This window comes from Temnothorax nylanderi, unplaced genomic scaffold, assembly GCF_030848795.1.
Source record: "Temnothorax nylanderi isolate EJ_2023f unplaced genomic scaffold, tnyl_v1.0 TNYL_tig0465_pilon, whole genome shotgun sequence".
Lineage (NCBI taxonomy): Eukaryota > Metazoa > Arthropoda > Insecta > Hymenoptera > Formicidae > Temnothorax > Temnothorax nylanderi.
In genome coordinates, this window is record NW_027249527.1 from 1 (window position 1) to 16,166 (window position 16,166).

The following is a 16,166-nucleotide window of genomic DNA, read 5'->3' on the forward strand; positions in this document are numbered from 1 at the left end:
AATTTCCTAATATACATAAATTATTAGTGCAATCTTTCATAATGAGGAGAATATAATTAATTTTAACATCAAGAGACACGGTAGTGTCTCGCGCCAAGTACGCACGGAGGTGAGACCGACCGTGACTCATTTACGCGACGCGACGAGTTGTGAGTATTCGAGATGTTGAATCTCAATAACTAGTGAACGGATCAAGTTCTAAGTAGACTTGATCGATAGCTTGGTTTGAATTATGTGATAAAAGTGTTTTTACTTTTTCGCTACGTGCCCTACGAGCGGAGATATTGCGACGCAAAGTCTGAAATGTTAAATTTACAATTAAGAAACGTCGACGTTCTCCGTTTGCTATTTTTGCCACAGCGCTAGTAGCGTGTCCTTTTTACTTTTTCGACACTAGCGGTGTTAGTATCGCCAGTTTCGAGCATCTCAATGGTCCTCGATTATCGCGAGCTGTCACGAGCCAGTTATCCCTGTGGTAACTTTTCTGACACCTCTTGCTGAAAACTCTTCAAGCCAAAAGGATCGATAGGCCGTGCTTTCGCAGTCTCTATGCGTACTGAACATCGAGATCAAGCCAGCTTTTGCCCTTTTGCTCTACGCGAGGTTTCTGTCCTCGCTGAGCTGGCCTTAGGACACCTGCGTTATTCTTTGACAGATGTACCGCCTCTGCCCGTCGTCGGGATCTCACCGCTTACGACGGCACGGCGTCTAAACGGTCGAACATGAGTTCGGGTTACCCACGAGTAAGGGGTTATCAAGAGACACTGATTATATTACAGTATATCTGATGATTTTAACATAATTATAGAGGTAGGGTGTCTAAAATTGTTACCGTTTCATCCAAATGTAGCTTTTATACTATTCGGATTGTATCAATATTTTATGCTGCTTATAAAAAAGTAAAAAGTATTTTAAGACACTTGTATCGTTTCCAGAATATAAAAACTTGTGTTTAGATTACAGATATACGTTTTGGGTACTGACGTATTTATTTCGTTGCAAATGTATCATTATGAAATGATGATCGATAGTAAATGAGAGATATGTGAATTAAAAATATGTACATTACCTAACCCTTCATCTGATTTTTTAATTTTAGTTTTGACAAGGTCCAAATAATTTTGTGTTAGTATTCCTGTGTGAAAAAACAATGACGATTATATTACAGTATATCTGAAAAATGTTAGAAAATGAAAAAATTGTTTAAAAGTATCCTGTATATCATAGCATCTATTTGCTTTGCCTATATGGAATGTTAATAACGCGTAAGATAATATAATCATTAAAGTAATATTTCTTAAATGTATATTTCATACTTAATTTTATTTCATAAATACTATCACATTTATTTCTATGAGTCGTTTTCATTTATTACGCTATTATGATTTTAACATAATTATAGAGGTAGAATGTGTAAATTATTACTGTTTCATCCAAATGTAGCTTTTATACTATTATTTATTGTATCGATACCTTAAGCTGTTTATAAAAAAGTAAAAAGTATTTTATATCACACGTGCGTGGAAAGTGGCCCATTACGCGCGTGTTTTTTGTGCGCGTGTTTCGATCGAAACAGTGCGGTAATGAGATATTACCGCACTGTTTCGAGTGGTGTGTGGAATTGGCTATTTGTCGCACAAAAAACACGTGCGTAATGGGCCACTTTCCACGCACGTGTGATATAAAATAGTGTGTGTAACACGTGCGGGTTGAAAATTGGACACGCGTGTGGGTGATCGCACTCGCCTTCGGCTCGTGCATCCACTCCGCACCCGTGTCCAATTTTCAACTTCCCGCACTTGTTACACAAATAATTATTAAGACACTTGTATCGTTTCGAGAATATTATTAATTTGCTAATTCAATAAAAATTTAATTTGTTATTGCTAATTTTGTGAATAATTAAATAATAAAAAATAAAAATTCTTTTGCCGATCCCTGCTTAACACTACAAAATGCGTGATATCAGTACAAAATTACCTTTTTCAAAAAAGGTAAAAAAAGGCGCCAAGTACACGCAATGTATTTTGTAAATTTTTTAAATTCAAAAATCCAATCTAACAATAAGTAGTAGCTTTATTTTTCTTTAACAAAAAGATGTCACAAAATTACGTTACCTAGCTCAATCTAAGTGATATGTATAAATCCAAAAATCCAATCTAAGTCGTAGTAGCTTTAATTTCTCCTTAACAAAATTATTATATCACAAAATTATATATGTTACTTAACTCAACCCAAGTGACATGTATTTCAAAAAAAGATGTGAAATCTTTAAATTGCGCTAATTGCAAAGAGAATATATATATTGCTTTGAAAAATAATTGAAAAAGAATTTAAGAGGTAACAGTACAAAACAAAAATATTTAATTAAAATAAATAAATATATTTAAATAAAATAAATAAATATATTTAAATAAAATAAATAAATTTTTCTTATAAAAAAAACTTGGAGTTGTTAGATTTCGAAATTTAAACATTAAAATTTAAACATTAGTACTAAAATTTTTGATTGATAAAAAAACAATAAACATAATTTAGGGAAGAATGCGACGAGAGTAAAAAAGCAGCGCCAAGTTTTTTTACAAGAAAAATTTATTTATTTTAATTAAATATATTTATTTATTTTAATTATATTACTAACACAAATATATATTACAAATATTTTTTATAAAATAATCAATCAAAACTTTTTAAGTTGCGCAAAATCCATGCAGAGGCGTATTCAGGGGTTGGTGAAACCGGGCGCAGGTCCATTAACTATAATCAACTTGCAACGTTTCTCTTGCGAATGAATTCAAGAATCGAACCCCTGGTGAAAATAAAAATCGGAGCGTAAAAAAGTCGAATATAAAAGGAGAGAATAAAGAGATAATAAAAGCGTAAACGGAACTTTTAGGAAATATAAATTGAAACGCCTCTTAGATGACTTAAGTTTTAATGGGCAAACTTAAAGTTACTTTGAAAAGTCACAGTAATACGAAGTGGTCAACCAAACAAAGTGCACTTAGTGTCTTTAAAAAGTCAGTAAAGTAAGTTCTATTTTTTCGGTATTGAATGACAATAAGACAGATTGCAGAAATTATATAGTGATGAAACATCTTTTGGAGCACAAGCTTTGATTAGACAAATAGACTTCGGATTTCTGTGCCTTTTTCTAATATGGAAAAGAATACTGAGTTGCATCGACAAAGTCAACCAGTCTCTTCAAAACAAGAGTGTTTTCTCTGCATGTAGCAAACAAAACGATAAAGGGTCTCGTAGGATCGTTGCAGAAAGTGCGGGAACGGTGAGGGAACGGAACCAGCTATACAGTTTACCAGAGAAAATTAGAAATGGGATTAGAGGACGACTTTTCTAACGTGAGGCTGAAAAGAAAGTCAAAAGGTTTCATGACAGTGCATCCGACAAAAACCCTTATCTCTCTCTTGAACAGCGAGCTTTAGAAGAGAAATAAATATAGTTTATGATAGAATGTTAACGGAAATAAAGTCACGATATGAGGCCATGTCAACTATATCATCGGATCTCTTTTTTTCTCTGAAAATAGCTTGAAGAATCAGAGTTTGAATGAGCTGAAAAAAAGTGCTGACTTCGGACTTCACTATTCATTAGACGTAGACAAAGTGGAACTTGTGTCCGAATTAGAAGTGTTCAAAGCACAAGTACAGGAGCTGATCGAGGAATTAGAATCAGTAACTCCCCTGTATTTATTAAAATGTATTCAAGAATACTCCCTAGATGATATTTATCCAAACATCAAGACTGCATGCACTTCGAATTTATGTAACTTTACCAGTGACTGTAGCGTCTTGCGAACGCAGTTTTAGCAAGCTGAAGTTAATAAAGAATTATCTCCGTTCTGCGATGAATCAAGAAAGATTAATCAGACTTGCATCATTATTAATAGAAAAAGAAGTAGTTTCACACATAAATGTAGATGCAATAATAGACGAATTCGCTTTAGCCGAGGCAAGGAAAAATAAAATTGTAACTTTCATAAAATATAAGTAATGAAATGTTTATACATTAAATCAGATGTTATTTTTTTCTAGGAAAGGGTCGCCGATACAGCTCTTTGCCAAAAACGCGAGGAATCTTATAGATACGCCTCTGAATCCATGCTAGTTTTGAATAAATTTGCAAATATAATACGCATGCTATAGTTTTTATTATCAGATTTCCTTTAGCATTTCCGATCGATTTTTTGTACGTTATTAAATTAATGTTATTATGACGCTGTTATTCAATTCATTCTACACAGATTATACAAAATTGTGTTTAATAAAAATGAGATTTAGATCACTTGGACTAATAAGACATATATTATAGCTTATTTAACAGCTTATAGCTTATTTAACAGATGCAGATCTTAGAAATGTAAATAATAATTGTTCAAGAGGAGAACCAAAGCGTCACAAAGTAAAGACGCAAAAATAATTGTTTGCACGTGGAAATGCAAATTGTTTCTTAACACAATAAATTACTTATATACCGGAAATGATTCTGTTTATCTGTTATGTAAGATATTTTATTCAGTTCCCTCAGTCCCCGAAGAATTATATACACAGTAGCGTTGTCAGTAATATCTACCTTCTGTAATTTCTCATGGTTATTCAATCCAAGTTTGAGATCGGCAGTGATGAGCATAGCTTCCTGCACTGTTATAAACAAACGAAACGACAATTTTCCTCTTTTGAGAATATTTTTTACTACCCAAAATACATAAAATTTGAAAAGAAATCGGAGAGAGTGCCGTAATACATACATATTTACCTAAAGTTTTATTGAATTGGCAAATTAGTAATTAGTCACAAAAAATTACTAATTACGTAAAAATTAATAATAGTTAGGTAAAAGTGAATTACGCATTACAAAAAAAAGGTAATTTGTCAGAGAAAAATTTCTAATTATGTAAAAATTTGTATAGTAAAAATAAATATTTTATTATTAAAATAACTAATAGTTTTTAAAAAATGAATTATTACTTATTTGAAAATTAATAATTAGTGGATAAGGAATAATTAGCGTTATTATCAAGTAAATTACTTATTTTAAAAATTAAATGCGTCTACAAAATGCAATCAAATTTTTTTAAATAATTGTTTCTGTTTTTTTACAAGAATCAGTTTCTTTTATTATTCTACGTATAAAAGTATCAACGTAAAGTCATCAAAAAGTGAATTTAATACTTTACAAGATATTTCATATTTTATATTAAAAATATGACAAAATTTAAATATCTCAGGAAATCCTTAACGAAAGAGAGCTTTATTATAGTGTTTTGAGAACGTATCGACGAGATATGCAACTTTTATCTCAAGAAAAAAATCAAGTTCCATTTAAGAAATAAGTCTCCTTTAAAATTTCTTGAAAATGATGACATATATGACACGACTTACATTGAAATCATATGTCCTCCTTCAAACCAAACAATTTTCGTCTAAAGCATTTTTTTCTAGAATTACAAATAAAAAAGTTTTTGGGGATGATTGATTAAAATGGGACACTCTATATGTATTATATGTATATGTATATATATATAACATTAACATAATTATTTTTTTTAACCACGTATAACTGCAATAATTAAATTATTTATATTAAACCAATTAATAATTTTTAAAATAAATAAGTTACCTGAGATTAATTATTCATTATTAAAAAAATTAATAATTTTTTCTACTAATTATTCATTTTTAAATTATAGTAATATATATTTTTAACAAGCTATTAATTATTTTAATAATAAAGAATTTATTTCTACTAATTACCAATTTGCAAAAAAAATTACTTTAATTTCGCCTAAATACTAATTTTCACGTAACTGTAGAAATTTTTCTCTGACGAATTACCAATCTTTTAAGTAATGGGTAATTTACTTTAGCCTAATATTAATTTTTATATAATTAGTAATTTTTGTGACTAATTACTAATTTGCTAATTCAATAAAAATATAATTTGTTGTTATTGCTAATTTGTAAATAATTAAAAAATAAAAAATGGAAATTTTTTGCCGATACGTGCTTATCACTACAAAATGCATGATATCAGTACAAAATTATCTTTTTCAAAAAAAGGAAAAAAAAGGCACCAAGTACACGCGCAATGTATGTTGTAAATCCAAAAATCCTAAATGGTAGTAGCTTTATTTCTTCCTAACAAAATAATTCACAAAATTGCGTTACCTAACTTAACCCAAGTGATATGTATTTCAAAAAAAGATGTGAAATCTTTAAATTGCGCCAATTGCAAAGAGAATATATGTATATGTATATATATATATATTGCTTTGAAAAATAATTGTTACGCAACTACTTTTAAAAAATAAAACTCAAGTGATACGTATCTTTAATTCCCATTCAAGGGTCTTCTCATTTCTACCCAAGCTTTAATTCATTTAAAGATTTCACATCTTTTTTTGAAATACATATCACTTGGGTTAAGTTATTATAGGTAACGCAATTTTGTGATTAATATTACGTAAACATAGTACGTACTCTACATAAAGACACAAGATGAGTATTAATAAACTATTAGAAGTAAAGAAATGCAATTGGTTATGAAATGCTAGAAATGTATATTTTTTACGTACGCATATATTTTATGCAGAACAAATATAACGAAATGCATAAAAGTATTGGGAAAGTTTTTTTATGTTTACAAGAAAAATTGACTCTCATAAAAAAAACCTTGCGTAAGAAAAATATGTTCGCTAACTATTAAAAAAAAAACGTTTAAAAAATGTAATCTATACTAATATATAAAATTTTTACGGGTGGTGTGTGTTTGAACGTTATTAACTTAAAAACTATTGGACCGATTTTGAAAAAACTTATACCAACATGTTCCTTGAAATCTCAGGAGTGCTATAGGGCAATTTAATTTGGCGGTTCTTTTTTACAAAATTGATATTTTTCAATTTATAGCATTTTTGTTAATTGGTGTGTATGTATGTTTGCTTTTATATCTGGAAAAGTTTTAAAGGAAAAAGTACTTAATTATAGTGTTTTTTAAATTTCTTAATGTAAGCTAAATGCACTTGCAATTTATTTTGGTTGGTCTTTTTTTATTTTTAAAACTGATCGTTTCCAAATTAAATATCACTCATCTGTATACATATATAAGTGTCGAATGTCTGTCTGTCTGTCTGACTGCGAACTACTCATTCATTAATGGGCCGATTCTCTTGCAAAAGGTGTCAAAATTTTTCTAATTTCTCGGGGATGGCGGCGATGGGGTTCAATTTTTGTTTTACCGATTTTCTTGACACCGGGGCCAAAATTTTTCTAATTTTGGGGGAATTGCGACGATGGGTTTAATTTCTTTAAGAGGAAGCTTTGTTTTTGTGAAAAACTTTAGCACCGGTCTCAAGAAATTAAACCCATCATCGTCGCAATCCCCGAAAAAATAGAAAAATTTTAGAACCGGTTTCAAGAAAATCGGTCATTTAATGCGTCCTTTTGGATTATCCTCAACGGGTGGAATACATAGGTACACACATACAAACATACTCGGGGATGGCAACGATGGGTTAAATTTTTTTCTAAACCGATTTTCTTGAAACCGGGGCCTAAATTTTTCTAATTTTTCGGGGATTGCGACAATGGGTTTAAATTTTTTTTTAAAGAAAAAGCTTTTGTTTTCGTGAAAAACTAGCACCGGTTTCAAGAAAATCGGTTCTGACCGCAAACTACTCATTCATTAATGGACCGATTCTCTTGAAACCGGGGCTAAAATTTTTCTAATTTTTTAGGGATTGCTACGATGGGTTAAATTTTTTTAAAGAGGAAGCTTTGTTTTTGTGACAAACTTTAGCACCGGTTTCAAAAAAACCGATTCTCTTGAAACCGGTGTCAAAATTTTTCTAATTTCTCGGGGACGGCGACGATGGGTTAAAAATTTTTTTCTAAACCGATCAATAATACTCATCTTTTAATGATTTTCTATTTTAAAAAAAATTCAGAGAAAATTTGAACTTATGTAGGTACTCGATATTTCACTTACCAATTACCGATTTTATCCCTTGGTTTTCCAGGGCGTTTTTTAAGTGAAAAATCGAGGTTCTGTGTGTACATCGCGAGTGAACAATCTCGAAATTCCCGAAAAAACGCCCGGGAAAACCAAGGGATGATGTTGCTGATCGGTAAGTGAAATATCGGAAAAGCGGAAATGACTCAATAGTATGAAACTCGAGTAGAAAAAGACCAGTTACGACATGTTCAATCAAGGAAAAGATTTATGCGGTACAATTTGAAATTAGAGGCATTTAGTTATGATTCAAATTACGAATATCAATTTCATCCGAGAGTAATAATTGGGAAAATGGATGCAACATGTGATCACTGTCAAGCAAAAAAGTTTAAAACTTAAGCACCTGGAATGTGTTGTTCAAGCGGAAAAGTTAAACTACCGCCTTTAAATCAACCACCCGACACACTCCTTATGTTTGTCCACAATAAAGATATTGAAACACAAATGAAGTCGTTTGAAGAAAAACGACGCCCGGGCGAAGCCCGGGTAACCAGCTAGTGTATCATAAAATCGAAAATTAAATTGCACAAAAATAAATATAAAATCAATGTAATTAGCCAAATAATACTTTTTTTATACCTAAATGTAAAAAAAACTCTTTTGAACATACTATACAGAGTGTTTCAGAATTGCACGGCACTATTTTAGGGAAATATTTTCTAGGTCAAAATGAACAAAAAAGTTTATATAAACATATGTTCCAAACTTATTTATTAGTAAAATGTTAAAGAGTAAAGATTTCGTTTAACAGTAAAATATTTAGAGTGTTTTCGAAGTGGCCGCCGTTTTGCAATTCTGAAGCACCCTGTATATGTTTAATCAGTAGATTTTTATTTCATTTTTCTGTAGGTAATTCCATTGTAATTTTACACAAATTCTAAGACGTATAAGATGGACTTAAAATCAAAGCATAAAAACTTGGCATCCCTGGTTTGTATTTAATCAAATCAGAAGATTTTTATGACATTAAATTTATTTAAAATAGCTACTAAATATAATTACATTAAATATTTAAAACAGTTATTAAATATTAATGAGATTTTATTAAATATTGTAAATTTAGGAAAAAGTTTTTCTGTTTATTATACTTCCGTATAGTAGGGGAGACCGGGGCTAAACAGTCCGTTTTTTTTTCGGTGCCGATTTTTAACAACAAAATAAATAATTGTAGTTAAATATGGTATACCACTGTAAAGAGTGAACCTTTAGCTACAAAATTTATATAGGAAATTTTTGTCTACGTCGCTTTGTTTAACCGGTATAGAGCAAAAACGACAACGGTGGAAAAATTGAAATCTCAAAAATGCCGGGGTATAACAGTCTGCACTGCATTTTCAATATATATACGTACATCTAATTCTAAAAAATAATAGGATACATGCAATAATTGTTTTTTAAGAGAAAAATATAAAAAATTATTTAAAATTTTTATGCGAAACATTATTAAAAAATAGTTACGAGGGTTCCTCTTTCCGCAGAAGTCACTCGCCCGACTTGTTTCACTCCTCGACGTCCGATGACTCTATTCGGTGTCTGAACGGTTGTAATTCCCGTCTCATCCATATTCCATATGCAGTGAGCCCAAAAATGCCTTGAAAATGCACCCGGACTGCTTACTGACCGATTAGCCCCAAACACAAGTTTCAGGTTTGATCGCCCACGAAATATTAGACATCAACGATAATGAAAAAACTACACTGGATTCGTGTTCAGCATGCATTACTCTTTATAATCACGTACCTCGAGATTCGGAGAGCAAATATTATTGCAGATATTACAAAATTTCCACGCGCAGAAAATGTAACTTTCACCTTTCGAAAACACGTTTGCCCTCGTAAAAATCATAACACGGCAGGTAACCTGCCGAAACTCCGTTGGTCACATGGGTACTATAAGCAGCGTTTACAATGTTAATAGCGAGTTCGCACAATATACAGGTTCCGAGATATTTGATTAGACGTATTTACCCCGTAGACGTTTTAGCCCCGGTCTCCCCTATTATGTTTTCTTTTTTCTATCTAGTATTAGATGAAAAGATAAAAGGAATGGAAAGAGAAAACATATAAGGACAAATCGTGTGATTAACATGTATGTATTTTATATATTTGGCGTAGTTTCGATTTTCATAATTCGATACATAATGTATGGTCATATTATGCTCCTACAGGTCTTATGTAAGATGTGGCTAAAATCACTTTCATAATTATCCAAATAAGGGATCCATTGAAAGAGATATCTTCATGGGTAAATGAGTAGCTGAAAAAGCGAATATTAGAAAATATTTAATTGCGATCCTAGAAAGTATTTGTATATTTTTATATAAATTTCAAAGAATTATATTTATATAATATAATTAATTTATAATATATATATGTGTGCATATGTGTTATAAGGGTATTTCAATGCTTTTATATATAAGTAAACATTTTTAAATAAAGAAGATAGAGATCTTCACTATTTCTAAAGTAAAGGAAATAAATTATGACAAATAAAGTTAAAATTTTATAGTTTGATTAAAAGATTTGATGTATAGAAAAGTAGTAATATTTTAAAATAATAAATTCATGATTAAATTATAATGTCAATATTGAGTAATTAACGAGAGAGATGATAATAGCTTGTCATGCCATGTCACAAAATATTAAATTCATCATTTCGCTATTATATTCTAATAGGTTCATTATTAAGAAATTTCATTAGCGATATTGCATTATTATAGTGTATTATAGTATATAGCGTATTATAGTTTAATTGCTAATTGGCATTAAATTATCTACGAATTAATGGTCACAAGCGAAAAATAGCCATTGGTAATGGCTGCTAGACAAAATTTCCAACCAATAGAAAATGTTTGTTAATAAATTCTGCTAAATTGAACCTCGTTACGTATCAATTTCCGAAAACAATATAATATAATTATTATTAAAGTAACATTTATATTCGTAATAAAAAAGAATCACTTCATTTTTTAATTCTAGAATACTTAGGGCTAAAAAATTGCAGTATTATAGCGTTTTCGACTGGGCCGGGTTTCAACCCAACCTGAGTTGGGTTATGACGTCACATGCTGGAATAATCCAATTAGAACCTAGAAGTAGAGTCTGTGACGTCATAACCCAACTCGGGTTGGATTGAAACCCGGCCCAGTCGAAAACGCTATTACATAATTCCTTGGAGGACTAAAAAACACCCAATAAGCTTTAAAAACAAAACTCGGTCGTCAAGAAGTTAGGCAAGAAAGAGCCTACAATTTTTTCTATAAAAATTGCAACTGTAACGAAATCAAGACGAAAACAAGGCTCACATATATAGAATGTCTCTTTTCGAAGGAAATGTAGCTCGAATATGTGGCTGTAGCTCTATTGATAATGAAGATGGTGTATATATTATAAACTGACTATGTGTGTATGATTAAGGTGGTTCTTGCAGTACTTTGAAGTCACAAAAACAACTATTGTTACTAGTGACAAATATGAATAATTTAGTATGTAAAAATCAGCATACATTAAAATTAATTATTCCTTAAGGTTTTTTCTCATTTAACCGTTGCTATAAACTGAAAATATCAGAGCAAAGTCACAAATTTGACTAGAGTTGGTGATATAACCATAAATATGATCACGCCGGTAAAGAATAAAATATACTAAAATAGAAAAAATATACGTCACAATTTCTACAATTCCGCGATAGTGAATATATTCATACAACTGCCGAAAAAGATATGTTATCCTTATAACCTCCATTCAACGGTGGGAGAATGGTAGGACACGCGTCTTGTACGTTAGCTGACGCGTGCGACGTTGCCAAGCAGCCACTCAAGACGGCCGCCATGACTCTCGTGTCGTGTCGAAAGTCGAAACGTCGAAAGTTGCCGAAAGTTTGTCGAAAGTTTAGCTTTATTTATATACGGTACGGTCAATCAGTTTGGTGTCGCGTCAGTATCTTTAGAAATATTTATTGCATCGATTAAACAGTTTTTTATTCGTTTATCTATTCGAAAAGTATGAACGTATTCCATAAATGTGCGATTTGACATTTGACCCTCCTTTCCCTATTATCACCATGTAAAATTGGCAAAGTTTACGGACATATATCTCCGGAACCAAGCGGTAAAAAAATTCGAAATTTTTCAGACACACTCTAGGAACGTTAACCTTTCATTTAATGTCATATTTTCCGGGCTATCTAAATTTGACCTAAATGCAAGAACCACCTTAAGATTATAATTTATAATATATAAATTTATAAAATATCAAATAGTTATAAGTTTATAAAATATGAAATTAATTTTTCTCGATGTTATTCTCTCTTCTTTAATTTCTAGAATCCCGCTCTTTCACTGCTGTCACGAAAAGTTTACGAAATTATTAATATCTATCTTACCATTGAATTATAATCGTAGATGCATTTGATATAGTCATATGCTAACTGACATCCATCCACCGATTTTATTGCTGTGAAAATAGAAATTAAACACAAACAAATTATATATGAAATTTTGTATGGAAAACATTTCGGACTATTTTTGATTTTATTCAAAAAATATTTTATTTTAAAAAATTACATCAGTTTTGCTTACCAATTGAATGACATTTTTCCATCGCTTTTAAAACAAGTGATACGGAGTCCTCCTGTAACATGTGTTCCGCTATTTTGGAGAGAGCTTGTTCAACTATCTTGTCATTCTTCATCTGGAAAAAAGAGAAAAATATATTGCTGTAAGTATTGATAAAAATCGTAAATGAGTTAAGTAATTCGTTTCTTTTTTTTTAATTATTTTATTTGAATAAACAGCTATACATTTTTTCTTATGCACAAGTTCTTTTATCAATATCAATCAGTTTGTTGAGTATAAAATTTGACAGTTAACTATTCAACTAACATGGATAACATTGCTTTATTAATTTATTGGGAAATATACTGATTTCTTAATTAAGGTTTATAGAGAGAAATTTAAATAGTCGTAACACTAATTTACACTGCAAATACATCTCATTTCTATTTTTTAAACTAATTTAAAAAAATTTGAGAAATATTTATAGAAACTAAAATTTTACTTACCACTTTTGTATTCAGCATCATACATTTGTAGTAACATTGCAATTTCCGATCAGATACGAAATTACCTTTGACTGCATTATCCGTCAACTCTACGCACAAATCGATATTAGAATCTTACTGTATTCTTTATTTCCAATATATTATTTTTTAAATAAATTATTTTTTTATTTGCATATATTATAAAAAATGTTTATTATATATTTGCCCATAAACACATATATTTATTATCTATTTTTATTATGTAATGTAGCTTGAGAGAGAGAGAGAGAGAGAGAGAGAGAGAGAGAGAGAGAGAGAGAGAGAGAGAGAGAGAGGCCAGTGACTTGGTTCTAACAAATACGTCGATCATCTATTCTCTAAAAAATTTATTTGAAATCTAAATTTAACAATTCCAATTTTCACGAATATTAAAACTTGTCTTTTAATATTAAATTTAAAGTTTTAGTTAAGTTTTAAAAATATTTAGTTTTAATATATATAATATATATAGATAATATATAAAATAATACAATACAAGAAATGTATCATAATATTTTAATATAATTTTCGGTATTCGATTTATTGTAAATATATTTTAATATTAATCAAACATTACATATAAATTAAAAGACATGATTAAAAAATTGTATTACATAAAAATCTAAAGATCTTGACAGTTAGATACATTACATTTTGTAATATACATAAGTTTGCAGTTTTTAATATGACATACTTGGATCCGTGCCCACCCTGTCAAGACAATGCTTCTTCACCGGTTGCAGAGCCTCCCTTATTTCGTCAAAGGACAATTTTTTCTGCGGAAATAAAAATGACTTAATGACAAATAGGCAAAAACGTGAGACATGAATGTTTATGTTTAAACAAATATATATAAATTATAAAATAAATACACCAATCATTTTTTACAAAATAATTTAAATATATTTCTCAAAAATTATGATATGAATTTTTAGTATTAATTATTATTTTTAATCACTAATACACACACACACACACACACACACACACACACACACACACACACACACTACACTACACTACGGTAAAATTTGCAGAATTTGTAATATATTAAATACAATGTTAATTATAAATTTCTCTTAATTTTCTTCGGGTTATTTATTGATGTACTTACGCATCTTTCTTATTTTAAGAGACTTACACTCTCTGCATTTTGAAGATTCGCCATGAGCACGCACGAAATGAAAAAAATTGTACCAGTGCCTTTCATTCTTATTCGTTGCATTTTATTAACCTTTTTGAATTCTTTTTTAACGCGATTAGGCCCCTCGATGAATCGCCACTGGGCCAATTTTGCAAATCACATGCAAATACGTCCGTTTACTTTTATATACGGAAGTAAAATAGAAGGAGAACCTTTAATTTCGTGAGGTGGCGCATCCTAATACGTCTAAATTACTGTTTTGGCTGACGTAATTAAGGATACTTAACGCTAATACTGACACCCGAGTCTTATTATCATTCCCGGAGGTCGGATAACCACAGCATTAGGCAAGTTACTTGCGGTCTCGCGATTATGTATTTGACGATGCAAAATACATAAGGAAATAAGCGTCAAAAAACAAGATGATTCTTTTCACAGAAACAATTTTATTGATAACACAGGCCCACAAAAAAAATTTTTTTTCTGCGCCATGACTGCCACAATCATTTTCCTATGTATTTTTTGCCGCTGAACCCGAATCCGCAGCCCGTTTAACCCCTAGTCGTCAGGATTTTTTCCTAACTTCAAAAAACACCGTAAAATCCACCGAAGCCATTAAATAACATTACACAGCCCCACAAAAAAAAAAGTTTCTGACCTCGGGGTCTCAAAATTCTTACTATATGTTTTTGGGGTCGCTGAATTCGAATCTGAGGTCTAAATAGCTCCATCGGGTCTGAGAAAAAAATACGTTTACTGTATGTTTTTAGTGTCGTTGAACCCTCACCCCCATAATCCCTTAATCACGTAATTCTGATGGAATTCTGATGGACATTTAAGCTCATAAAAACTTTAAAACAATGTTAGATTCTTGTTTCGTCCTTGAGAATTTCTTTTGAATATACTTACTGAATCATACAACTAATATGTCGTTACATATTTTCAAAAATCCTGCTGCCTTAGAGAACTCTGGAAATGGTGACACTGCTTCATAAGAAGATGTGTGGAATGATCCACTTTTCAATTCTCTAAGGTAACGAAACCAGCGAAGGCGCGCTGCCCTGCAGGTGGGCGGTAGGGTGTGAGAATGAAGCCGGAGTGTGTCTGACGACGAGTTGACATGGTCCTCGTCAAAGTCAGGAAGCCCCCACACTTAGTCCTAGGGAGGTGTGGGGGTTATCACCCCTAGGCCGGTGGACTTACCCGCGATCGGAACGGGATCCCTACCGCGTGGGCTTATTAATATTTCCATGGAAAATTTAAATACTTTTAAAATTTCAACACAATCTCAAGCAACTAAAAATACTCATAACTGTATTGGTAACGCTAATTCTTATTGCTATGTTTGTGGAGAGTTTAAATTAAAGAAGAACTTAAAAAATTTTCCAAAAATTTACAAACTGTATATCAGCGATGCTTTGACTGTGAAGTAAGTCAAGAGAAAAAATATTGGTTACCATCTGCTATCTGCAGTGGTTGCAAAACAATGCTAGATCGGCACAAGACCCAGGGAGCCAGCATCAGGTTCTCACGCCCAACCATATGGCAGGAGCCCACAAGTAGGGATAACTGCTATTTTTGCATGACCAACACTGCCAATTTCAATTCGTTCTTTTTAAGTAAGATAAAGTATGCAGAAGTGTCAAGCGTTATAAAAGCATCAATAAAGTCTGTTGTAGTCGATATGGAAGTAGATGAAGTAGATGAAGTAGATGAAGTAGATGAAGTAGATGAAGAGGGCATTGAAGAAAAAACTACTGAAACTGAAGATGAAGATCAAGAACAATATTTACCAAGGGAAAAGGATACTACACCGCAACTTTTCAATCAACACGATCTGAATGATTTAATAAGAGAGCTTGGATTGCCAAAAGATGGAGCAGAATTATTAGCTTCGAGACTGAAAGAAAGA

The 16,166-nt window shown here is 31.2% G+C and overlaps 1 protein-coding gene across 1 annotated transcript; it reads right to left on the reverse strand.

Moving 5' to 3' along the window:
* Positions 1-10,107: 10,107 nt before the first annotated feature.
* On the reverse strand, positions 10,108-14,397 carry Obp6 (odorant binding protein 6). Its single transcript, XM_071722179.1, has 6 exons — positions 14,252-14,397; positions 13,805-13,886; positions 13,093-13,181; positions 12,611-12,722; positions 12,415-12,485; positions 10,108-10,287 (listed from the first exon to the last, which is right to left on the reverse strand). The coding sequence occupies exons 1-6, from the start codon at positions 14,333-14,335 to the stop codon at positions 10,270-10,272; spliced, it is 456 nt and encodes a 151-aa protein (XP_071578280.1). The 5' UTR covers positions 14,336-14,397; the 3' UTR covers positions 10,108-10,269.
* Positions 14,398-16,166: the final 1,769 nt, after the last annotated feature.